The sequence below is a fragment of the Oncorhynchus tshawytscha genome, linkage group LG02, assembly GCF_018296145.1.
Source record: "Oncorhynchus tshawytscha isolate Ot180627B linkage group LG02, Otsh_v2.0, whole genome shotgun sequence".
In the NCBI taxonomy this organism is placed as follows: domain Eukaryota; kingdom Metazoa; phylum Chordata; class Actinopteri; order Salmoniformes; family Salmonidae; genus Oncorhynchus; species Oncorhynchus tshawytscha.
Window position 1 is genome coordinate 26,508,621 of NC_056430.1, and position 26,245 is coordinate 26,534,865.

A 26,245-nucleotide genomic window follows, 5' to 3' on the forward strand; every position below is an offset into this window, starting at 1 on the left:
AGAGTCCAATTGTTTTACATATGTGGGTCAGTTCATCAGGCAATGCTTGTTAATACACCTGCGTGCCTCAACACCTGCATTGCCTGCTATTTGGGGTTTTAGGCTGGCTTTCTGTACAGCACTTTGAGATATCAGCTGATGTACGAAGGGCTATATAAATACATTTGATTTGATTAATACAGTAAACTGTATGCAGTTTGAAACTTTTTCAATGACATATTAATAATTTGGTTTATTTAAGCCAAGATCAGATGTTGGATTTGATGAAAGGCCCAAAACAGCTGTAGGAATCATAATAAACTTAAATTTTCCTTGTGTGGGGTCTATAAAGAGATGCAAGTTTGTATGTGTGCCATGCTATGTGACATGATCAGGCTAGTGTTACCTGTTCAGGTAGACAAAGAAACAGTAGCAACAATGACACAATCAAAATGTATAGGGCACACAGATATTTCTAACAGAGAAAGTAAGCATATTTACACATGCAGTATTGTATGAAAACAATCAGTCATTCAAAAAACAATAGCTAAAATACATCTTTCATCCATGTAACTGATGTTTCATGATGAACTGATTTATTAAGGACATTTAAAGGGCCTTGAGAATGTTGAACATGTTACTAGGGGTTTTGTAGATATTTAAAGGCAGTATTTCGCCACACAAAACCGACAGGTTATGTCTGTTTTTCGGATTTGATAAGATTAGTCTACCTGGTTCAACATTCTCAAAGACACAGTGCTGAGTCAGAACAAAAAAAAAACATTTAAACAACTACAATATAATGTTCGTCATTATGGAAATTGTGACACACTACACTCTTAGAAAAAAAGGGTTACAAAATGGTTCTTTGGCTGTCCCATAGGAGAACTCTTTTTGGTTCCAGGTAGAACCCTTTTGGGTGCCATGTAGAACTCTCTGTGGAAAGGGTTCTACATGGAACCCAAATGGGTTCTACCTTCAAAGGTTTTTCCTATGGGGACAGCTGAAGAACCCTTTTAGGTTCTAGATAGCACATTTTTTTCTAAGAGTGTAGGCCTACAGAATTATGAAACAAACATATGGCAGCCCATCTCACACAACTATTATGATAGGCCTTGATAAAAGGCAACATGATTCAACTCTGATCTCTGCACTAGCCAATCATATTGATACCCATTTTAAAGCTGCCTATTAAAATCTCTTCAATGCTTGAAATAATCTCCATGTATCACTCTTTCTCCGCTTCTGTTACCCAAATGTAATTTTTTACCTCAAACAGGAGGTTCAAGCAAACGATCACACCTGATCATACAAACAAATTAACCAAGCGATACTTTAAACTACGATGACCCTTTTAGTTCAAATGAGTCCATTTGAGATCTGAAAGACTAAGAATTCGAATATACTGTGCTTCATACATGAATTTGGAAACAGCAACACAAATTGTCAATTTTGGTGATTTCTTGTTAATTTCTTGCAGCAATTATTGTTTTTGGAATGCAGTCTCTGAACCTGCTGTCCAGTCCCCCAAACTCAGTGTTTAGGCTCCTTCTCTACCATTAAGAAGACACCTGTTAGAGGCCAGTGATCACAATCTCTTCTCTTCACATTACAGGCCTCGTCATTATCGTCATAGTCATCATCTTCATCATTGTCATCATCCTGGGAGTCAAGGGTTGCATGGGGTAAGGTGAGGTGGGCTTGGATATTGAATTGTTGTTTAGTGTTAGAGTCTTGTATCCCCAGGTACACTATGAGGGGATAGGGATTGGGAATGTGGTGATGATGGTGAGCAGGAGGAATGAAAATGGGGCGTTGGGGATGTAATTCAGAGCTCGTTCACATCTCAGTGTCAGCAACCGAGGTCTGGGTGGCAGGTTGGCCGTTGTTGGTTGGTGGCTGGCTCTCAAGAAACTCCCCATTGCTGGTGGGCTTCACCAGGGGCTCCTGTGACTGCAGAGGGGCCACAGACACCAGGGTGTTGGCCTGGTTCTCCTCATACACCTGGAAACCCTCTTCAGCCTATGGGCAGAGGAACCATAGAGATTCGATTAGAGGAACCTTGATGGTAGGTTGGGCTTGGTAATACGTGTTATTGTGATACAGTACAGATTTAACTGAAGGAATAATATGTTTTGTATGTTGGGAAGGTAAAGTTGAAGGTGAAGCCTGATGATGAGAGGATTCAAAAGCAATCACTTTCTCCCTATGATGGAATTCAAACACGAATGGTGGAGTCAGGGAGTCGTGTCACTTTTGTCTGAGGAGGTCTTAACTATCTTGGTTGAGGTTAGGAATATTTGTGTCAATCAGATGAGGACATTGAGGTTTGTTTATACGATGCCTATGATAAATGATTGTGAAAACAAGACCCACCCAATCTTCCCAGTAAACTGGGTCCTGTACACAGTATTAGTTTGCTTTGGGTCTCTCTCACGTCTTGGCCACTCTGACTCACCAGTCTCGCTCCCTTGGGTGGTGGGCGGTGGGTTTTCAGGTAGTAGCCTGCGATGAGAAGAATAGCCAGGAGCAGTCCAGTGAGCAGCAGGGAGACCAATACCAGTTTGGATTTCTTCCCCCAGCGAGGAACAGCCTCTTCAAAATCAATCTAGAGAGAGAAGGAGAGTTATACACATAATAATATAAGGAATTCAGGCTGTACTTTGAAGTTATACCCTATGTGAATTATAGTGGTATGTAATCTGCATTGTCTTGTTTTAGATGCTTTACTGACACTAGGAATAGCAGTGCCTCTGAAGCCTCCTTGGATCAGGCTATTTTACCCCCAGACTGTAGAGGATGGATGAATAGCAGTGCCCCTGATGCCTCCTTGGAACAGGCTATTTTACCCCCAAACTGTAGAGAAGGGATGAATAGCAGTGCCCCTGATGTCTCCTTGGATCAGGCTATTTTACCCCCAGACTGTAGAGGATGGATGAATAGCAGTGCCCCTAATGCCTCCTTGGATCAGGCTATTTTACCCCTAAACTATAGAGAAGGGATGAATAGCAGTGCCCCTGATGCCTCCTTGGATCAGGCTTATTTTACCCACAGACTGTAGAGGACGGATGAAAAGCAGTGCCCCTAATGCCTCCTTGGATCAGGCTATTTTACCCCCAAACTATAGAGGAGGGATGAATAGCAGTGCCCCTGATGCCTCCTTGGATCTGGCTATTTTACCCCCAGACTGTAGAGGATGGATGAATAGCAGTGCCCCTGATGCCTCCTTGGATCAGGCTATTTTACCCCCAAACTGTAGAGGATGATGAATAGCAGTGCCCCTGATGCCTCCTTGGATCAGGCTATTTTACCCCCAGACTGTAGAGGATGGATGAATTGCAGTGCCCCTAATGACTCCTTGGATCAGGCTATTTTAGCCCAGACTGTAGAGGAGGGATGAATAGCAGTGCCCCTAATGCCTCCTTGGATCAGGCTATTTTACCCCCAGACTGTAGAGGATGATGAATAGCAGTGCCCCTGATGCCTCCTTGGATCAGGCTATTTTAGCCCAGACTGTAGAGGAGGGATGAATAGCAGTGCCCCTAATGCCTCCTTGGATCAGGCTATTTTACCCCCAGACTGTAGAGGATGGATGAATAGCAGTGCCCCTAATGCCTCCTTGGATCAGGCTATTTTAGCCCAGACTGTAGAGGATGGATTTCAGGCTTTATGTGGCCTGGGCTAGCATACAGTGCTCCCCAACTGGCAGCCCACAATTTTTTGAATTTTAATTATTGGACATAAAAGACTGTAAAAACACCAGCAAATCAGCTCGAACACATAATAGAGATATATCCCTTTTGTCTGAGGAGGTCTTAAGTATCTTGGCTGAGGTTAGGAATGTTGGTGTCAATCAGATAGGAGATTGAGGTTAGCTTATACGATAACTATGATGAATGATAGTGAAAACAAGACACCAAAGGAAGGCAGTTCCACATGCTTCTCTCTAAACCAGCATTTGGGTGTGGCCCATATAAAGCTATTTCAGATTGTCATTTTTTATTTTAATTGTTGAACATAAAACACTTCAAAAACACCAGCAAATCCAAGTGATTTTCATTTGGAAAATCTGTTCCAAAGTATTCCCACGCATAATTGAGAGATATACAGTATGTGATCGTATACAAATGCAAGCAAGGTTTGAAATTATTATGTTTTAGTCAAATACTATCTGTTTGGGCTTCTTGCAGTCAATTTACAGTCTACAAATTATTTGTAATTATGTTCCGGCCCCCTGACCATCCGCTCAAGTAAAAAAATCAGCCCCCGGCTGAATCTAGTAAATGATCCCTGCCCTACACCCTTCAGACCAGAGCAGTATCTAAACACAAAGGTGCCATTGAACTAACTGACCAACATAATGAGAAGATTGTGGACGAGTGCAGCTCACTTAACTGTTTAACGCGGCAGGGCAGAGTTAGGGGGGTTGTAGGGATGGGGCACAGAGTATGTCTAATGTCAAAGGGACAACCAGGTTGAATCATGAGAAGGAAACACCCATTCCTCATTCCCATTGGGAACACTCAACCCCATCTCCACCGGGAACATAAATTAATTCCAGCTGACAGGAAAGTGGGGATTGTTTTCTGTTTGTCATACAGCATCTTCCCGGCAGCTTGGAGCCATGAGTGAGGATTCCTGTCTGGTGGAGGAGTGTCTCACAGTGGGGTTTATCTCACAGTGGTTAGATAAGGAGCCGAATCAGCATTGTGCCTCACCTACCACGGTGCACAAATTAAAGCATTTTTATTGTGGGTGTGACAGCAATGGACACTGATCATAATGCCTTTCTCATGAAGTGTATGTGGTGTGAATTATGTGAACGTCATATGTGTATGGGGAATTGGAATACTGAATGGAGAGAAGTGATACTCTACCTTGTCTTTAATGTTGTCATTGTTGAACTTCTCAGCCATTCCTTTTGCATCAGCTGTAAGGAGAGATGGTGATATGGTTAATGTTTTTTCAACACCAGACACTCAACAGAATAATCCCACATCATTAAAAAGGAGAAGAGGGAAGCAACCTTCTATACATTGGCCAGAGATCAGGATTTCATTGGAGTTGTCCTCCTGGTAGACCTCCAGTTTACAGTCGTCTCCACACAGGTGCTCCAACACACTCTCAATTTTAGACCTGGTCTCCTCCTGTGGAAATATCAGTTGGATTAATAACAAAGTATGTGAATTTGGGGCTGAACCTGGTCATCCTAGTTAACAGAAATGTGTTCAAACAGAAATGTGTTCAAACAGAAATGTGTTCAAACAGAAATGTGTTCAAACAGAAATGAAATGTGTTCACACAGAAATGAAATGTGTTCACACAGAAATGTGTTCACACAGAAATGTGTTCAAACAGAAATGTGTTCAAACAGAAATGTGTTCAAACAGAAATGTGTTCACACAGAAATGAAATGTGTTCACACAGAAATGAAATGTGTTCACACAGAAATGTGTTCAAACAGAAATGTGTTCAAACAGAAATGAAATGTGTTCAAACAGAAATGTGTTCAAACAGAAATGTGTTCAAACAGAAATGCGTTCAAACAGAAATGAAATGTGTTCAAACAGAAATGAAATGTGTTCACACAGAAATGTGTTCAAACAGAATTGTGTTCAAACAGAAATGAAATGTGTTCAAACAGAAATGTGTTCAAACAGAAATGTGTTCAAACAGAAATGTGTTCACACAGAAATGAAATGTGTTCACACAGAAATGAAATGTGGTAATATACATTCTCATGAATACACAGTTACAACTATGGGTCTTTGAAATGTACACCACAAAAGGGCCACACCCCCCTCCCATGTCCCTCTCCCTTTACCCAATAAATTATATCACAACCTTGCAATACTCCACCCTATTTAACATGGTCCAAAAACAGCCACTAGCACTCACAGACGGCTCTGCTCAAACCTTTGATCCCAGCCCCAGATAGGACAGCTGGCTTCTTTACAAAGCTAAGGAAACAGGATCGCTCTCAAGGCCTCATCTGCTACGGCACTCAGAGCATGTTCAATACAGTGCATGTAAAGCACACAAATTCTCATCTTTAAGTTGAAAACAGTTTTATTCACGTCGTTCTCAGCTGTTTCTTGATCCCTGATGCAGTCTCTTGGGTCCTGCCCCTGATGCTTTATTGTCTTGTGTAGTCAGTGCATAGCATGGCGGGTTTTCTAACATTTTCAAGATGTTTCCATTCTATAATTTTTAAAAGTATTTAGTAATATGTTCATAATTGAAAAACATATTTTTAAAAACTCATCTACAGTATATATGATCCTCATATAATTGGAAACATACATGGATCTTCACAAATGGGATGTGGTGTCTAACCCAGATGAAGCCAATCAAGTCATAAAGCATAGCCTGGTGTAGGAGTGAGTGTGTCACTGATTACATGCCATGCTGCAGGGGGCTTTCCCATGCAGGCCTAGATGGAGAGGGGGAAGCTAAATCCCATTCAAGACTCTTACACATTTTTTATTTATTTGACCTTTATTTAACTAGGCAAGTCAGTTAAGAACAAATTCTTATTTTCAATGACAGCCTAGGAACAGTGGGTTAACTGCCTGTTCAGGGGCAGAACGACAGATTTGTACCTTGTCAGCTCGGGGATTTGAACTTGCAACCTTGCGGTTACTCGTCCAACGCTCTAACCACTAGGCTACCCTGCCGCCCCACATGCCTCTTGATGTGTGATATCACCAAGGACTCCGTTATTTCAGGGCATTATTTAATACAATTTTATCTTGACTGAAATCAGCGGAGCTGGAGCTCCAGACGACAGGCAGCCTGGCAGACAGACACAGTTGAGGAAAGCGAGACGCCACTTCCCTTCACTTCCCTGGCCGGCACAGAGCGGAATTCCTGTTAGCCCAGCAGCCATTGCCCCAAGAGGCTGAGGAATCCCTTTTGTACACACGCTACAACAATATCCCCACCACCGCCTTCCCACCTTTCACACCAACACTTTGAACACGTTCTTCCCTCTTCTTCTCTCCTGTAGGCATGTCTTGGGTTGTAACAAACTATTTTTGCTCCCCCTCCTCACCTGGCAGGCATAACTAGGGAGGAGAAGGGCTGGTGTGTCACTAGCCTTCTTGTTCACTGCCCACGGGAGATGTTTTAATCACTGTAGCTTAATGAATAGGAATTTCCTGCTTAGCTAATGTGCACTGGTCTGATAAGGGGCAAATTGAAAGTGGCAATTTGCTATGATTTTGCCTCAGGAGTCGGTCATCTATAACATCTTACTCTGACTCTCAGCTTCCGCTACTGAAACTACCCTCGATACAGTTTGAACTGAAGTGGACACTGCTGTGAGGGTTTCCTGTATGTCACATCAGGAAAAGTTGGCTTTTCCTTTAGTGAGGTGTGTGTATGTGTGTGTGTGTGTGTGTGTGTGTGTGTGTGTGTGTGTGTGTGTGTGTGTGTGTGTGTGTGTGTGTGTGTGTGTGTGTGTGTGTGTGTGTGTGTGTGTGTGTGTGTGTGTGTGTGTACACGTGGTGTGCTCATTACTTACACAGCTGGATGAGGCCTTGAGTTTCAGATTCACTGCATCTCTGTCCTGGACAGCTTCTTTATCAACACACATCACATCAGCCTGTAGAGAGACACCAGACCACTTCAGTTAGACTAGAGTGTGTATCGTTCATTCTGAACTTGGATTGGCGATTTGGATGGCATTGTCACTGAACTCGAGGCTCACCTCTGGGATGAGCACAGTGTCACTGGATTGGGAGGTCTGAAACTGCTGGGGAGCCTGGGTCTCCTGGTTGTCATCTGGGTCTGTGATTCCTGCTTCACCAGCCTCCACTGTGACCTCCCCTATGTCTGTGGTCTCCACTACCCCCTTGGTGACTGGAGTCGCTGTGGTGTCATGTAAGAAGCCTGACAGATCCAGGCCAGGAATACTGGGGAATAAAATGATCTGGACTTGGGGTTTATCTGCTTCTGAAAAGAAAAGAAAAGTCTCTTTCTTAGTGTTTTATGTCCAGTCAGAGGCATCATGACCATAGGGGGCACAGGGACACGTGCCCCCTCAGATTGTATTATTATTTTTGTTGTTTCTCTGTAATACTACTAGCCACCTAGCAATTTTATGAAGTTGTCTTTAGCTAGGCCAGAGGTTCCCAATTTCCCAACCTCATAACTAGCTACCAAGAAGCCATTTCAGGCTATCAAGCATAAAATAACCACCAGTCAGGAGGATACAGACAGTTGAAGTCGGAAGTTTATATACACCTTAGCCTACTACATTTAAACTCAGTTTGTCACAATTCCTGACATTTAATCCGTTTAAAAATTCCCAGTCTTATGTCAGTTAGGATCACCACTTTATTTTAAGAATATGAAATGTCAGAATAATAGTAGAGCAAATGATTTATTTCAGCTTTTACTTCCTTCATCACATTCCCAGTGGGTCAGATGTTTACATACACTCAATTAGTATTTTCTTGGTCTTGGCTGATTTCTTTTGATTTTCCCATGATGTCAAGCAAAGAGGCACTGAGTTTGAAGGTAGACCTTGAAATACATCCACAGGCACACCTCCAATTGACTCAAATGATGTCAATTAGCCTATCAGAAGCTTCTAAAGCCATAACATAATTTTCTGGAATTTTCCAAGCTGTTTAAAGGCACAGTCAACTTAGTGTATGTAAACTTCTGACCCACTGGAGTTGTGATACAGTGAATTTTAAGTGAAATAATCTTTCTGTAAACAATTGTTGGAAAAATGACTTGTGTCATGCACAAAGTACATGTCCCAACCGACTTGCTAAAACTATAGTTTGTTAACGAGAAATTTGTGGAGTGGTTGAAAAACGAGTTTTAATGACTTCAACCTGTGTGTAAACTTCTGACTTCAACTGTATGCTTAGATATGCAGAAAAATATACATATTTTTAAATAGGATTAAGCATAATGATTATGGCTCTAGATTGCAGGTGTTTGAAAAATGCTAAATTATCCAACTTCCGGAGGGGGGGCAAGGACCACCCCCCAGAAATCCTCATGCACTTTGTGTCCCCACAGATTTGAGGTGCATTGCGCCCCTATGTTCACTTGATTTAAACATTTATGACAAAAAGCTGATAGGATGAGCCTAGGACGGTATATTAATACAGCAACACCAATAGTGGCTCTGTGGAGATCATCTTCTAATGGATCCATTTCTTACCTTCATCTGCCGGTTGTGTGGTGTCAATGTCATCTCCACGAATTAATTCAGCAACATCCACTGGCTGTGTGGGCCCAGTGACAACATCTGATTCACTCTCATCTTGTGCAACTACACCACCTGGAAGAGAACAACAAAGGGATAACTTGCACTATAACCCTTGCATGCCAACACATACTGTAGAAACCATGACAACTTTGTCACAGCAGTGATGTCCCTTTCTGAAAGAGTATTCTACTTCACTTAGCTTAATAGCTGCTATTCTCATTTACACCAAGCTACATGGTCATTTGTCTGCACCTTTATATGACATTGTCTTTCCAAGCTATGTTCAACTGATCCCACACCTGTGTCCAGGTCTATAGCACCACATTAATAGACAGCATGTGTGCAAACTGACTTGACTTAGCACTTAGACTCACAGGACTGATAGCAATCCTGCCACACCCATATAGTCTGGTATTACTAGTGATCCCAGGGGGGGGGGGAGATCTCATTGGCTGTGAATGTAATCTTGACTGAGGTGTTTGTGTTGGAGCTATGCAGTCCGTCTCTAATAGGTTCCAGGGCCTGACCTGAAATCAATTAGGCTCCATGCAGCACTAAGGAAGGGACTGTAATTAATAGCCCAACTGTGGGGTAACTCCTCAGCTCAGCCTGTGCAAATAAATGTTCTTGTCCTCTCCTGCAAATTGGCCTGACCCCTGACACACTCCCGCTGGGATGGTGGGTACAAGCCCCCCAGGGGAAATCTCTCTCTGGTCTAATGACAGACATTATGGGAGCTATGCAGCAAGCACACTGGCTTTAATACATGGGCCTCTGGGTAATTTACTCTTTAAAGTCTTAGTATGTGCATCCATTTCCTCATACCTAGTTAGATATGCAGCTGGACCGAGGAATGTGATTATTTCTTCCTCCTTCATAGCTACTTATGTAGATAAATATAATAACTGCAGACTTTCACACTCTCAAAAACAATCTTGTCATTTCTAAAACCTTGAAGAATTTGATATTTCAATACTTAACTATCAGAAGACTGTAAAGTCTTTCATTGCCAGGTGTCATGCAATAAGAGAGATGCCGCTCAATGCTAAGAGGGTAAGGATCTCTCCCCAGTGTGTGATTATAACACCCATTTATCCTCCACCAGGGTGAAGTCATACTGTGTATGTAAGTCTCTTGTGCCCGTATGTGCCTGTAAATGGGTGCTTTGACTGGGCGTCTTGATAGACCACTGATACCCTTACTTGGCGATGGCCATGTCTTTTAGACTGATGGGCTTTGGTACTGACACCATCTCAGTCCCAGCTCTCACATGCAAAGAAGTAATGGGAGAGCTGTGCCTCCCAACAACAGTTCAGCCTCATTAGTCAGTGGGATACACAACATCAAGTCATCTAGGTGAATTAAGTTTCCATCTAGCTAGCATGTTAAACAGCCGAACGCCCTGCTGAAATATACTGCTACTTTACTAAAACTGTTGGTGCACAGTGATGTCGAAACGATAATTTGATTAAAAAAATAGCCATAGTTCTACCTATCAGGCCCCCTGAGGTAAAAGCTTGTTTTACACAATGTGATGTGTCATTTTATCTTTTCAAGTACTGTAGTGGTGGGTTAAATCAAGTACAAAACTTATAATGTAGTTTGTCATATTATTTTCTAGTCTTGTCAGCAACTATATTTCATGTGAGCAGTGCTAATGCAGTGCATACCATACGGAGCATTGTATGTTTAATAAACTAAACTGGGCAAAGATCTTGCTATGAAATATCTTAATAAGCTGTGCACCTGACTCCCTTTTTCCTGAGATTGAACATGTTTACTGAGATAGTTATGGCAACGAAGAAAGCTCTGCAATCGTTTGCCCCCCGTAGCCTTCTCCTCTAACACAACGGCATTACCTCATCCACGTGGCTTTGCCAAAATTCTGTGAATCTCATTAAGACTCTCTCCTCCCTCCCTGCCTTTTCCCAATGCAGTTAAACAATGTTGTTTTCTGGTTAAACCCACAGAAGCTTTGTCCAAGACAGAACTGAATGTTGCATAATTGGGCTGGGTTTGGATAAGCTACTGTATCACCAGGATGGACATTTCCGACTGTCTTTCCACCTTGTTTACTTGTGGAATTTAACTTTTATAGTCAGTTGTTGCAGTATGCTAAATGCAGTGTGTTGCATTGATTGGACTTGCTAAATCAGTATGAAGAGCAAGTGCCACAAGTGCAAAACAGTCAGCGTGCCACGTAAACAGGTGGGTCAACAGTACTGAAGGAGGTCTCACACTGGTATACTTAGACTAGCAACTGTTGGTTATAGCTGTCACGTGTTTTGTGACAATTTAATTGTGTTTATGAGCTACCTCTCTGTCATTGTAATTAATGTATGTGCATATTGCTACCAGCTCTGTATTAGGTACATAACAGCCCAAAGAGCCAGCCAACCAGAGTCTATTTACCAAGAGAGTTTTCATCTGTATTTTTTGTAGCTGTCTATATACCACCACAAACTGAGTGAGGTTTTAGTACCAGAATCTATGAGCTGTATACGGCCTTAAGCAAACAGGAAAACGCTCCAGAGACGGCGCTCCTAGTAGCCGAGGACTTCAATGCACCACTGACTCAGCCAATAAGAAAGTGGTCAGATGAAGCAGATGTTAAGCTAAAGGACTGTTTTACCAGCACAGACTGGAATATGTTCTGGGATTCTTCCGATGTCATTGTGGAGTACACCACATCAGTCACTGGCTTCATCAATAAGTGACGTCATCCACACAGTGACGTACATAGATACCCCAACCAGAAGTCATGGATTACAGGCAACATCCACACTGAGCTAAACGGTAGAGCTTCTGAATTCAAGGAGTGGGACTCTTACCCGGAATCTTTTAAGTAATTCCGCTATGCCCTCCAACAAACCATCAAACAACAAAAAGTGTCTATACAGGACTAAGATCGAATCGTACTACACCGCCTCCGACTCTCGTTGGATGCAAACTATTACAGACTACAAAGGGAAGCACAGCCCCGAGCTGCTCAGTGATACAAGCCTACCAGATGAGATAAATAACTTCTATGCTTGCTTTGAGGCAAGTAACACTGAAGCATGCATGAGAGCATCAGCTGTTCTGGACGACTGTGTGATCACGCTCTCCATAGTCTATGTGAGTAAGACCTTTAAACAGGTCAACATTCACAAGGACGCAGGGCCAGACGGATTACCAGGACGTGTACTCCGATCATGCGCTGACCAACTGGCAAGTGTCTTCACTGATATTTTCAACCTGTCCCTGACTGAGTCTGTAATACCAACATGTTTCAAGCAGACCACCATAGTCCCTGTAACCAACAACACCAAGGTAACCTGCCTAAATAACTACCGACCCGTAGCACTCACGTCTGTAGCCATGAAGTGCTTTGAAAGGCTGGTCATGGCTCACATCTACACCATTATCTCAGAAACCCTAGACCCACTCCAATTTGCATACTGCCCCAACAGTTCCACAGATGATGCAATCTCTATTGCACTCAACCCTGCCCCTTCCCACCTGGACAAAAGGAACACCTATGTGAGAATGCTATTTATTAACTACAGCTCAGCGTTCAACACCATAGTGCCCACAAAATTCATCACTAAGCTAAGGACCCTGGGACTAAACACCTCCCTCTGCAACTGGACCCTGGACTTCCTGACAGGCCGCCCCCAGGCAGTAAGGGGAGGTAATAACACATCCACCACGCTGACCCTCAACACGGGGGACCCTCAGGGGTGCATGCTCAGTCCCCTCCTGTACTCCCTGTTCACTCCCAATTACCTCGGTGTCCCCCGCACATTGATTCTGTACCGGTACCCCCTGTATATAGCCTCGCTATTGTTATTTTATTGCTGCTGTTTAATTATTTGTTACTTATCTATTTTTTACTTAACACTTTTTTTTCTTAACTTCTTAAATCATTGTTTAAGGGCTTTTAAGTAAGCATTTCACTGTAAGGTTGTTGTATTCAGCGCATGTGACAAATACAATTTAATTTGATTTGATAACACCTGGGTGCTTAGTTTAAAACAGAGCCATACAGAGCATGTTGTTTATCAACCCGGCCAGCATGGCCATTAAAGCCTGAGCAGCCTTAATCACTGTCTGACCAGCCATCAGTCATCAGCTAGGTGTTCTACACACAAACCCACTTAACAAGAATCTAACCTCAACATGGCAGCACTGGTGTAGCGCAGTTTCTCTGAACCCCCCCCCGCCCCACAAAGTCAGAATTTGGGTGCTCTGATAGCTGTCCATGGTTCTGAAATTGCAATGTCTATGTATCTTCCCATCGATAGGCTGTCAGATAATTTGGTGCTAATGCTTGTAGTAGCCTATTGCTTTGCTTTAATGGATACATGCTTATTTATATTTGGTTGTCAAGCCTACTGCTTATGTTAAGCCTAATGCTTATGTTTCACGAAGCTATAGAATGCTAGCTGGTGGCAAAAATGCACACTACTGTTGAAAAGTTTGGGGTCACTTAGAAATGTCCTTGTTTTCCATGAAAACATACTTGAAATTAGTTACAAAATGAATAGGAAATATAGTCAAGACGTTGACAAGGTTATAAATTATGATTTATAATTGAAATAATAATTGTGTCCTTCAAACTTTGCTTTCGTTAAAGAATCCTCCATTTGCAGCAATTACAGCCTTGCAGACCTTTGGCATTCTAGTTGTCAATTTGTTGAAGTAATCTGAAGAGATTTCACCCAATGCTTCCTGAAGCACCTCCCAAAAGGTGGATTGGCTTGATGGGCACTTCTTACGTACCATGCTGTCAAGCTGCTCCCACAACAGCTCAATAGGGTTGAGATCCTGTGACTGTGCTGGCCACTCCATTATAGACAGAATACCAGCTAACTGCTTCTTCCCTAAATAGTTCTTGCATAGTTTGGAGCTGTGCTTTGTGTCATTGTCCTGTTGTAGGAGGAAATTGGCTCAAATTTAGCGCCTTCCGCAGGATATGGCATGACTTTGCAAAATGGAGTGATAGCCTTCCTTCTTCAAGATCCCTTTAATCCTGTACAAATCTTCCACTTTACCACCACCAAAGCACCCCCAGCCATCACATTGCCTCCACCATGCTTGACAGATGGCGTCAAGCACTCTTCCAGCATCTTTTAATTTTTTCTGCTCCTCACGAATGTTCTTCTTTGTGATCCGAACACCTCAAACCTAGATTCGTCTGTCCCTTTTTCCAATCTTCCTCTATCTAGTGTCTATGTTCTTTTGCACATTTTAATGTTCTTTTTATTGGCCAGTCTGAGATGGCTTTTTCTTTGCAACTCTGCCTAGAAGGCCAGCATCCCGGAGTCGCCTCTTCACTGTTGACGTTGAGACTGCTGTTTTGCGGGTACTATTTAATGAAGCTGCCAGTTGAGGACTTGTGAGGTGTCTGTTTTTCAAACCAGACACTCTAATGTACTTGCTCAGTTGTTGACTGGGGCCTCCCACTCCTCTTTCTATTCTGCTTAGAGCCAGTTTGCTCTGTTCTGTGAAGGGAGTAGTACACAGCGTTGTAAGAGATCTTCAGTTTTTTGCCAATTTCTCGCATGGAATAGCCTTAATTTCTCAGAACAAGAATAGACTGATGAGTTTTAGAAGAAAGGTCTTTGTTTTGGGCCAATTTGAGCCTGTAATGGAACCCAGAAATGCTGATGCTCCAGATACTCAAGTAGTCTAAAGAAGGCCAGTGTTATTGCTTCTTTAACCAGAACAACAGTTTTCAGCTGTGCTAACATAATTGCAAAAGGGTTTTCTATTGATCAATTCACCTTTTAAAATTATAAACTTGGATTAGCTAACACAACATGCCATTGGAACACAGGAGTGATGGCTGCTGATAATGGGCCTCTGTATGCCTATGTAGATATTCCATTGAAAAAAATCAGCTACAAATCAGTTTCCAGCTACAATAGTCATTTACAACATTAACAATGTCTACACTGTATTTCTGATCAATTTGATGTTATTTTAATGGACAAAAGAGTTGCTTCTCTTTCAAAAACAAGGACATTTCTAATTGATCCCAAACTTTTGAACTGTAGTATATATACTTGTTGAGTAATTAAAGTGGGAAATCCAAACATTGCAGATTGTAAAATGAATTTTCAATGAAACAGCATACTAATCAGTAACCAATAGATCTTTACATTTTTATATACAACTGTCCTGTAGGCCTATATTCATCATCGCCAGCACCACCCCAATATCAACATATGTGAAAATGGCACGTTTCTATGTTTTGCAGTAAATATAATAGAGGAAGATAATGACATCATCAACCAATTAGTAGGAATTTAGTAGGCAATGCCTACTCATAATTGATTTAAATCACACGACGCACACCAGGGTAGCCTAGTGGTATGAGTATTGGGCCAGTAACTGAAAGGTTGCAAGATCAAATCCCTGAGCAGACAAGGTAAAAATCTGTTATTCTGCCCCTGAACAAGGCAGTTAACCCACTGTTCCTAGGCTGTCATTGAAAATAGGAAGTTGTTCTTAACTGACTTGCCTAGTTAAATAAAGGTTAAAAAAATAATAATACACAACAACAAAAAATAATGTCACTGCAAACACTTATCTTCATGTATTTTTTTTTTACTACAAAACTAATTTTCTCATATGTTGATGATGGGGTGGTGCTGGAGATGATGAATATGAAGTCAAACATTTTTTAAATGTCCCTTTAATGCCAAATAATACAATCAATCCACTGTCAAAACAATAGCTTACTATGGATTGTTTCATTATGCAGACAATTCAGTCTAGCCTACTAGCCTATCTATAGCTATATACAGTATTTAGATGGTAGAGTGTAAATATAAATGGAAACATGCTCCAGGTGAAACCTATGATCCTTTATAAATGTATCTTGTTAAAACCACTTCAATCAGTGTAGATGAAGCGAAGGAGACAGGTTAAATCCATATTTTTAAGCCTTGAGACAACTGAGACATGGATTGTGTGTGTGTGCTATTCAAAGGGTGAATGGGCAATACAAAATACTGAAGTGCCTTTGAACGGGGCATGGTAGTAGGTGCCAGGTGCACCGGTTTGAGTGTGTCTGCAACGCTACTGGGTTTTTGATGCTCAACAGTTTCCCATGTGTATCAAGAATGGTCCACCACCCAAAGGACATCCAGCCACCTTGACATGACTGTGGGAAGCATTGGAGAACATGGGCCAACATCCCTGTGGAATGCTTCGACACCGTGTAGAGTGCATGCTCTGACAAATTGAGGCTCTTTTTGGGGAAAAAGGGGTGTAAACTCAACATTAGTGTATATTACAGATTGGAACTCGGACTCCACGCTGACGAGGCTATCCGTCTCTTCACTCGTAGGTTTACCCGTGTTCATAGAAGGGGTGTTGCTCTCATGAGCGCGGGTGTGTCTCTGGCAGTCATCAGCTTGATTTTCAGGGAGAGGAGGAGGAGGAGAAGTGAGTTCCTCTCACTTGAGGAACTGAGGGGAGGAAGAAGAGGAGAAGCAAGGCCACTGTTATTGGCGTGCCCGGGCAGTGAGGTCTCTGTCAGGACTGTTAGGCTGCTAGTACCAGCTGCTGCATAAGTAGGCCTACTAGCTTCCACCTGCCATGGTGTTTCGTCAGTCAAGGAGGAGGTGGTGGTAGCTTTACTGATGTGGTTATCTTCAGTAAGTTAGCACGAGCTTGATCAGATAAAGCTTTTTTGCAGTTTTTTTGTACACCACTTTGTTCTTGCCTTTTACTTATCCATCTTGAAAAACAAACTCACTCTCCATCATCCGAGTCTGACCTGATTCACGTAACTGTTTTTTTTACTTGATAGCCAATTAGATGAGGAGGCCGAGGCGGGCTGCCGCTGGGAAATGGGCTAATTAGATCCATGAAAACTAGTCTGACTAACTCATCTTCTACCCATGTAGATGTAGACAACACAAACACTTTGCTTGCTACATGTGGAAACTAAAAGGCAGGATTACTGTCAAAAGTATTTATAAAAAATAAACATAGGTGTGAGACGACGGCACATGAGGCCCCAGAGCTCACCCCCCACACCCTCAATGTCCCTCCATGGGGGTTTACGCTATGCCAGTACATAGCAGTCATCTCATCATTACCAGACATGGTAACGTCAAGGAACCTTTGAATACCATTTTGCTTCATTTTGATTCGCTTTTTAAGGGCTCCATGTTTCATGACATTATATGGCTGTTAATGTTAATTTCAGGCAACTGGTGGTGCAGTATGAACGATTTGACATAGTTGTTAGTCATCACCGATGATCCTCACTATATGGGAATGTTGGATGTGTAAATAACTTTTAACATAGCTGTGGAGCACACACTAGGGCCAGTATGTAGTCATCCCCTTTGGTTTGTGTTGTAATGGATACAGTGGGGTCTTGTGGGGTGAGCTGCCAGGCCGCTAAGAGCAGGAGGTTAGCAATCAGACAGAACACTTCCTCTGATTCTCACAGGATGACCTCTCCTTTGCCCTCTACCCAGGAACCACAGCTATAGCTAACCTGTCTATGATTTACTGCATCCATTCCTTATATTGAGACCTCCTTTGTCTCTCTACCCCTCTTTTTATTCTTCTTACCTATTCTTTATGTGTTGCATGGAGCACTAATGTGAAGCTCTGAACCATGTCACTTAACTCCCTCAGCCCCCCCACTAACGGCCTCGACTACCCTGCACTCTGAGATTTCCCCAGCAGATGGTCAGATTGACAGGTCTGGATATCCTCCGGCTTTCACTCGTCTCAAGGGAGTTCTGGATGGGGGAATGCCAGCAGCAGCAGCCTTGGAGGAGAACAAGCCTGCTTAACGTATAGGCAACCCCCCATCAGTTCCACCCACCCTCCTACAGTTGTGGACTTCTTATCCCCAGGATCTACAGAGGTGAGAAGTATATGCATTCACCAGGCGCATCCCTCCCACGCAACGCAACACGTCATGCCCACAGTCAGAGCTGGGTAGTGGCCCTGTCTTCCCATGGCCAGCAACATACAACCAGACTGGCCCATACAGTAGGCTACTCCTCTCTGCTGCTGGAGGGGCAGGGGCAGAGTAGGCTTTGGACTGTGACACAGGGCTTAGTGAGATGATAATGGTCTGCAGGCACGAGTTGACCACAATTCTCACATAGTGTGCAATGGTAACCACGTGAGATAGTGTTTGCACAAGGAGAGCCAAACATGCAAACTCTAAAACAAACTGTCTCATTAATCTTCAAATTCCACAAATAAAATGCTGCTTTAGCCAAAACCTTTTTTTCCACTGTCTATAAAGCTAAATTAACATATTTAAAATAAGGGAGTCTCCTCTATACAAGACAGGTTCTATAAACTGGACTGACATATCTATTTTCTTTGCATCAGCGATATATGTTTGGAATGTTCCTCACATATCCTCCAACAGGATATGTGTGAAGGGTGGCTCAGTGAGGAATGAGAGGGGTGTGTGGGAGAAGGGGCACCGGGTGACCCTGCGTGTCAGACCCTCATTATAACCCACCCATGTCTGTCATAACACCCCTCTGACACCCTCCATGTATAGTTGTCAGTACACAGTGCCACCAAAGCACAAAGCCAGGGTAACATTCTCAGGAAACGATTGATTTTTTTCCACGGTGATCATACGGTTAGGCTCTCCCTCTCTTTTGTGTTCAGTATTGAAGTCCTGTTCTCACTAATAGTTACAATGCTGAATGAAACCTCACTCTACTGGCAATTCTAGCCACTTAGATGTATCTTGTGTATGATTCTATAGTACAACTGAGGAATTTGCGTCTGAAAGTGCCACTATTAGTGGCTGAGGAATGGGACATTGGACCTCAGTCCCTCGGGAGGTGAACACAGTATTGCAACTCTAGACTCCTGACCTGCTATCTTAAACTCTGTCTCTATCACAGAACCAGCCCAGCCCAGCCCTCTTTTCCCTGGCATTAAACCCAGAAAGAGGATGGAGGATCTCGTGTTGTTATTCAAGCTCCAGTGCTGCACCCATGGCTCATCCCACCCTGGGGCTACGACAGCCAGGTTCTGGGGACTTCAGTCAGAAGCTCTCATCCCACCCTGGGGCTACGACAGCCAGGTTCTGGGGACTTCAGTTCTGGGGACTTCAGTCAGAAGCTCTCATCCCACCCTGGGGCTACGACAGCCAGGTTCTGGGGACTTCCCATCCCTCATCCCACCCTGGGGCTACGACAGCCAGGTTCTGGGGACTTCAGTCAGAAGCTCTCATCCCACCCTGGGGCTACGGGGACAGCCAGGTTCTGGGGACTTCAGTCAGGAGCTCTCATCCCACCCTGGGGCTGGGGACTTCAGACAGCCAGGTTCTGGGGACTTCAGTCAGGAGCTCTCATCCCACCCTGGGGCTACGACAGCCAGGTTCTGGGGACTTCAGTCAGAAGCTCTCATCCCACCCTGGGGCTACGACAGCCAGGTTCTGGGGACTTCAGTCAGAAGCTCTCATCCCACCCTGGGGCTATGACAGCCAAGTGCTGGGGACTTCAGTCAGGACTCATCTGTTTCTACTTGTGTATGTATTTCACTGTACAGATTGTCTGTTACAGGTTCACTGCTGTATACATTACCTTAACTGTTCCTGTCTGGGAGGAGTAAATCAGTGATTCAGTTCAGAGAGAATCACAAGGAGATTTCAAATCTCCTACAGACAAATTACTACCATGCCTCTGGAGGTGGTATTGAATAACAGCCATGTCCAGACTAAACTAGACAATATCAAGACACTAATCTGGAAACGTAGACTGGCCCTCAACCATAAATCAAATCAAATCAAATGTATTTATATAGCCCTTCGTACATCAGCTGATATCTCAAAGTGCTGTACAGAAACCCAGCCTAAAACCCCAAACAGCAAGCAATGCAGGTGTAGAAGCACAGAATGCTTTTCTATTTAGAATGACACATTTCTTATCTAATGTTAAGTGTCCATGTTTGTTCTGCTTATCACCACAGATAGTAAAGGAAAGACATGTCCACTCTCCCACACAAAGATTGTTTCACACATTTAGAAACAACTATAAAACAGACTACAAAAACGTAACGATCAACTTGAAACAGTGTGATTTAGCAATCTTACAGAAACAAATATTTATTTATCCTTTATTTAACGAGGCAAGTCAGTTAAGAACAAATTCTTATTTACAATGACGGCCTACCCCGGCCAAACCCAGACAACGCTGGGCCAGTTGTGCACCTTCCTATGGGACTCCCAATCACAGCCAGATGTGATGCAGCCTGGATTCAAACCAGGTACTGTAGTGATGCATCTTGCACTGAGATGTAGTACCTTAGACCGCTGTGCCACTCGGGAGCCCAAAGAGGAAGACCTGTCCTTCTACAGGCCTTATAAGATACAAAATAAATGTTCCTGTTCCACAGGTGCTGGACATGGACTGGGTTTTCAGCCCTGGACATAATGGTATTTACTTTATGAGAGGAGTGGCTTCTTTGTTGGACATGTTCCTGTGTGAGTGTTCAGTAGATGTTGCTAAAACAATATCTATGATTCACATAATTGCAGGTCCTGAGGTCAGGTTGAGTTCCCTCAAACTAGTAAGCCTCCTAAAACCAGGGACAAGCATATGGCTTAAATCCTTTGTAGTCTGTTGATAAACACAACCTCTCGAAATTTTAGAAACTTCACTTGAGAACACTAGGTTGTTCTACTCCAATTGTGATTCATGCATGCGGCAGGTAAACTAGTGGTTGGGCCAGTAACTGAAAGGTTGCTGGTTTGAATCCCCGAGCTGACTTGGTGAAAAATCTGTCAATGTGCCATTGAGCAAGGCACTTAACCCTGGTTTCTCTGGATAAGAGTGTCCGCTAAATTACTCAAATGTAAATTTACTCTCATCATGTGATGCTGAAATTAGATCCATTTATACTTTGTTTTGTTAAGTTTAACTTTTAGGGGTGACTTTAAAAAGTTACAATTGCATTAACTTTTGAGTGCTACAGTATGTTAGTAGTTCCCCTCATTCTGCTGTTTGGCTATAGCTCTTGAATCCATTCTCCAAACCCATCTCTGAAAAGCCCCTCCACCTTAACTACTGTACTGCAGCTATGCCAACATCTGTCTTTTAGCTCTGACTTAATCCACAGTACTACAGTAATTCTGCACAGTGCTTACATAATACAGCCCTCTCCCAGATTTCTAAAGTTGACCGGAGCATCCGGCTTTAAAACAAATGGTATACAGTAAGTTGGACTTTGTTAGAAAGCAGAAGTACTTGTCTCTTCTCAGGAAATAGACGTTAAGAAAACTATACACTGTTTTGTTGCTTTCCCTCCTTTTCTCCCTCTTGCTTCTCCCATTGCTTTACCACCTCTTGCTCCCATGTATTCTCCCTCCTACTGTTTAGGATAACTGTGAGGCATTCTGCTACCATTCATTTTTGTCAGCTAGCTTGGCATGGTGTTGTGATGTCCAGCTTTTCATTGAATGGTAAATTATATTAAACATGTGTCCACACAATCTTCAGATTCAAGATTCTCTTAAGATATGTGGAAACATAACATTTTTACTCTTCAACATTAATCTACATGCATGTGTTCCACAGATCATAGCAGAACCAGCTGCCTTCAATTTATAGGAATAGATTTGTGCTTCCAATACCAATTACATAATTTATAATAAATCTAAGAAACATTGCATTACTTTCAGATTAAGCAATTTACTATGTCAATATTTCTTCCCACACCACAGCAAAAGACTAATGCAATTAGTGAGAACATAAATAACTGCTGTTGTTGCAATGTTAATTGATGTGCATTTTTTTTAACCTTTATTTAACTAGGCAAGTCAGTTAAGAACAAATTCTTATTTTAAATGATGGCCTAGGATCAGCAGGTTAACTGCCTGTTCAGGGGTGAAATGAAAGATGTGTACCTTGTCAGCTCTGGGATTTGAACTTGCAACCTTCCGGTTACTAGTCCACCTCTCTAACCACTAGCCTACCCTGCCACCCCAGTTGGGTGTTGCTGGCAGAACAAATACAAATGTTTTGAGTGAACTTTTTGGGCTCCCAAGTGGCACAGTGGTCTAAGACACTGCATCTCAGTGCTAAGTGTCACTACAGACAACCTGGTTTGAATCAACACTGTAGTCTCTTCTGGAAATGTGTTAGATCAGATGGAGATGGCAAGAAAAACCTCCCAATCTTGTACTTAACCCTCTCATCAGGCATGTGGCCAGTGTTTATGGTCCAGATAATAGCTGCTATTCTGCCAAGACCAGTTGACACTCTAGGTGAACACAAAGAGAGTCTCTAATTGACATCATTTTACCCCTGGGTGCCTTGTTACGGCCCCTGCTGTATCAACACAACTCCCACCCACATTTTATACCCAAAAGTGCCTCACTCAACTTCCACCCTCGTCTCCCCACCCACCCCATACATCCACACACAACCATCTGCTAATTATAAACACACACAGCTCTCCCAGCTATAGTAGAACATTGGCATATAGTCAATGAAATAGCAGATATTGCAGTACAGCAAGTCAGCCCCGCAGCCTTGAAAGGGTCACATTGTTGAGAAGTAGTACAATTTGGAGAGAGCGTTCCCATAGGCAATAAATAGGTGCAGGTTATGCATGCAAGATTCAGCTGCACGGTGACTGCAGGTTTCATATTCAAATTGGCCCCTTTGTTTGCTACGTTATGCTACAAAGTAACTTTTCCCTTTCAGAATCATGGGGGGGGGGGAATTCCATGAAGTTATCCTGCATTTATAAATTATTACACACTGCTAAACCATGGGTTTATTTTCATGAAAGTGAAAATCATGTTGATACCGTTGTATAAAGTTGATAACATGAAAATCTCTGTGTTCAGCCTGAGACAACCCCTGAACCCCACCCCTGAGCGCTCCCATGCTTTCTTTCAAGTTCAGCTTGAGGAGTCTGGATGTATGAGTTTTTACTTACCGTGAAAGAGGGTGGTGATGAGAAGCAAAGTGAATGCCAGCATTTTGTGGGTCTCATTCATTCTCTGTGTGGATGCTGCTACTGCCATTCTCCTCCTGTTTGTGTGAGCGTCCAGGGTGTGTGAGCGAGAGAGAAGGGGAGCACCAGTGGACCAGACCAGTTTAGGATTTCCTCTTACCGTGAGTGGGAAGGGCCGGATAAAGTCCCGCTTGTGCTCTGGCACTTTTATATGGCTGCCCTCCCTCGCTGAGGCCCAACTCCACACCCCTTCTCTCACTGGTTACTTTAATCCTTCCTCTGTGGCCCCGCCTTACTGGGTGGATGGGGGGAGAGAAGGAGCATGGCAGAAGGAGGGAAAAAATAAAGAATAAAATAATGGACTTGTGTTGGGATTCTAAACTTGTGTTTGGTGTATAGTTGAATGTAGTTTGAAAATAGTTCTGCAGAAATCTTCCAATATTTCTGAGTAGTTTTATTTTGTTGACATGTATTATATAGATAATGTTGGTTAATTAATAACTTCAAAGTTACAATGCCTGTCATAAAAGGAAACATCTAGCATCATCAGTGGCTATTACGAAACATATATGGTTCATAGTGGAGATGTTCACAGTTAGAGTCTAATTCTGTTGTGGACTCCTGAAAGGCTTTGGAGGGAAGCAGTCACTCTGCACACAATGGAAGGTATTAGAGGACAATAGACTGTGGGCCATTGGTCTGTAATGGGCTTATGCAGATGCCATAAGGTAAGGTAAGCTTTTAAGGTGCTGAAACAGTGGTGTGATCCTCTTCTTATGCTAAATACCTTAAATCCATCCCATCAAGTTTTAGCTGCCGATGTCCCCATCCAGGCCATCAATCAACACCAACCAATCCAATTCTGTCAGCAGCACAACAGGGCCAAGCACTGCTGGAGATGCCTCAAGCTTTCACACCCATACAGGGTACACAACACTCCTCTCCCTCCCCTTGTGGATCTTTGGTTTACTGTTAATTCTTCTCCTCTGTTCTTATATACAATGCACATCCAACATCTGGAACCACTGTTAGAGGTATGCTAAATTACTTGTAAAAAGCTCCAATCCCCTCCCCCAAAGGCAGTCGAAGCCAACTGGAGTTTTTAAGACCTTCCTATACATTTTTCTTTTTGTTTTTGAAAAAACAAGCCTGTAACATGATACCGAAGGTCCCCTGTCCCTGCTTTGACCTCCATCCCCCTCTCTACCATCACCCCATTTCCTCCCTCTCAGCCATCCCCCCTACCCAAACCCACATTAGTAACATTCAATGAAAAACAATGGGGCACTGAGGTGGGTAGTTGGCCTCTTGCTGCTTCTCAGCCTGAGCTTTGCCCTCGTCCCGGGGGGCTGCATTGGATGGGGCAGCATGGGTAACTGGGTATATTGGGATACAGCTGGGGGACAGCGTCCATGTCACAGAAGTAAAACATTCACTACTGTTAGATAAAGGCATTCACTGGCTGCTGGGTTTCCATTGAATCATGACTTCATCTCAGATGACCGTAAATGCACAGAATACTCTTTTTCCTCTGTGAAAGGGCAATGGGAAGTGCCAGGGCAAATTCCTCTATCTGTTTCTGTTTCTGTCTCTCGCGCTCTCTCTAGCTGTCTCTCTCTCTAGCTGTCTCTCTCTCTCTAGCTGTCTCTCTCTCTAGCTGTCTCTCTCTCTCTCTAGCTGTCTCTCTCTCTAGCTGTCTCTCTCTCTCTAGCTGTCTCTCTCTCTAGCAGTCTCTCTCTCTAGCTGTCTCTCTCTCTAGCTGTCTCTCTCTCTCTAGCTGTCTCTCTCTCTCTAGCTGTCTCTCTCTCTAGCTGTCTCTCTCTCTCTAGCTGTCTCTCTCTCTAGCTGTCTCGCTCTCTAGCTGTCAAGCTCTCTAGCTGTCTCGCTCTCTAGCTGTCTCTCGCTCTTTCTGTCTCTCACTCTCTCTGTTCTCTATCCCTCCCTCTCAATTCAATTCAAAGGGCTATATTGGCATGGGAAACTTATGTTTACATTGCCAAAGAAAATGGAATAGACAATACACAAAAGGGAAATAAACAAGGGAAATAAACAAGGGAAATAAACAATCAACAAACATTACACTAACAACATTTTTAAAAGAATATAAACACTTCAAATGTTATAATGACCTGCCACTGGCATTAAACAAAGCATGTGTGTCCATTCGCATCACCAACCACAGCTAATGAAGTCACCGAAACCCTTAACAAAGAGTTGCAGTCTGTTTTGGAATGGGTGGCCAGTAATAAACTGGTCCTGAACATCTCTAAAACTTAGTGCATTGTTTTTGGTACAGATCATTTCCTAAGTTCTAGCTGAATCTGGTAATGCATAGTGTGGCTGTTGAACAAGTTGAGCAGACTAAATTACTTGGCGTTACCTTAGATTGTAAACTGTCAGTGTCAAAACATATAGATTCATTGGTTGTAAAGATGGAGAGCGGTTTGTCCGTAATAAAGAGATTTTTTGACCACATTCCAAAAAGCAACCCCTGCAGGCTCTAGTTTTGTTTAATCTTAATTATTGTCCAGTCATGTGCTCCAGTGCTGTAAGAAAATACCTAGTTAAGCTGCAGCTGGCCCTAACAGAGTGGCACGTCTTGCTCGTCATTGTAATCAGAGGGATGATATAAATACTATGCTACCAGTCTCTCTTGGCTACGAGTTGAGGAGAGACTGACTGCGTCACTTCTTCTTTTTATAAGAAACAATGTGTTGAAAATACAAAATTGTTTGCATAGACAACTTACACACAGCTCTGACACACACACACTTACCCTACCAGACATGCCACCAGGGGCTTTTCACAGTCCCCAAATCCAGAACAAATTCAAGAAAGCGTACAGTAGTATATAGAGCCATTATTGCATGGAACTCCGTTCCATCTCATTTTGCTCAAATAAACAGCAAACCTGTTTTCAAAAAACAGATAAAGAAACACCTCACGGCACAACGCCTCTCCCCTACATGACCTAGATAGTCTGCGTGTATGTATTGATATGTTGGCTACGTGTGCCTTTAAAAAAAATGTATGCAGTTCTGTCCTTGAGCTGTTTTTTCTATTAATGTTCTGTATTAT

The 26,245-nt window shown here is 42.9% G+C and overlaps 1 protein-coding gene across 3 annotated transcripts; it reads right to left on the reverse strand.

Annotated features, from left to right (window-relative positions):
* Positions 1-204: 204 nt before the first annotated feature.
* Positions 205-23,364, reverse strand: LOC112218741. 3 transcript variants are annotated; one of them, XM_024379830.1, is made up of 8 exons: positions 23,150-23,364; positions 9,164-9,283; positions 7,691-7,932; positions 7,505-7,606; positions 5,006-5,126; positions 4,857-4,909; positions 2,438-2,587; positions 205-2,001 (listed from the first exon to the last, which is right to left on the reverse strand). In XM_024379830.1, exons 1-8 carry the CDS (start codon positions 23,235-23,237, stop codon positions 1,819-1,821), a joined length of 1,059 nt encoding a protein of 352 aa, XP_024235598.1. In that variant the 5' UTR covers positions 23,238-23,364; the 3' UTR covers positions 205-1,818. The 3 variants fall into 3 exon arrangements, with proteins under 3 accessions (XP_024235598.1, XP_024235589.1, XP_024235607.1); XM_024379821.2 differs by having other exon boundaries at positions 7,691-7,935; positions 23,150-23,363; XM_024379839.2 differs by having other exon boundaries at positions 7,505-7,585; positions 7,691-7,935; positions 23,150-23,362.
* Positions 23,365-26,245: the final 2,881 nt, after the last annotated feature.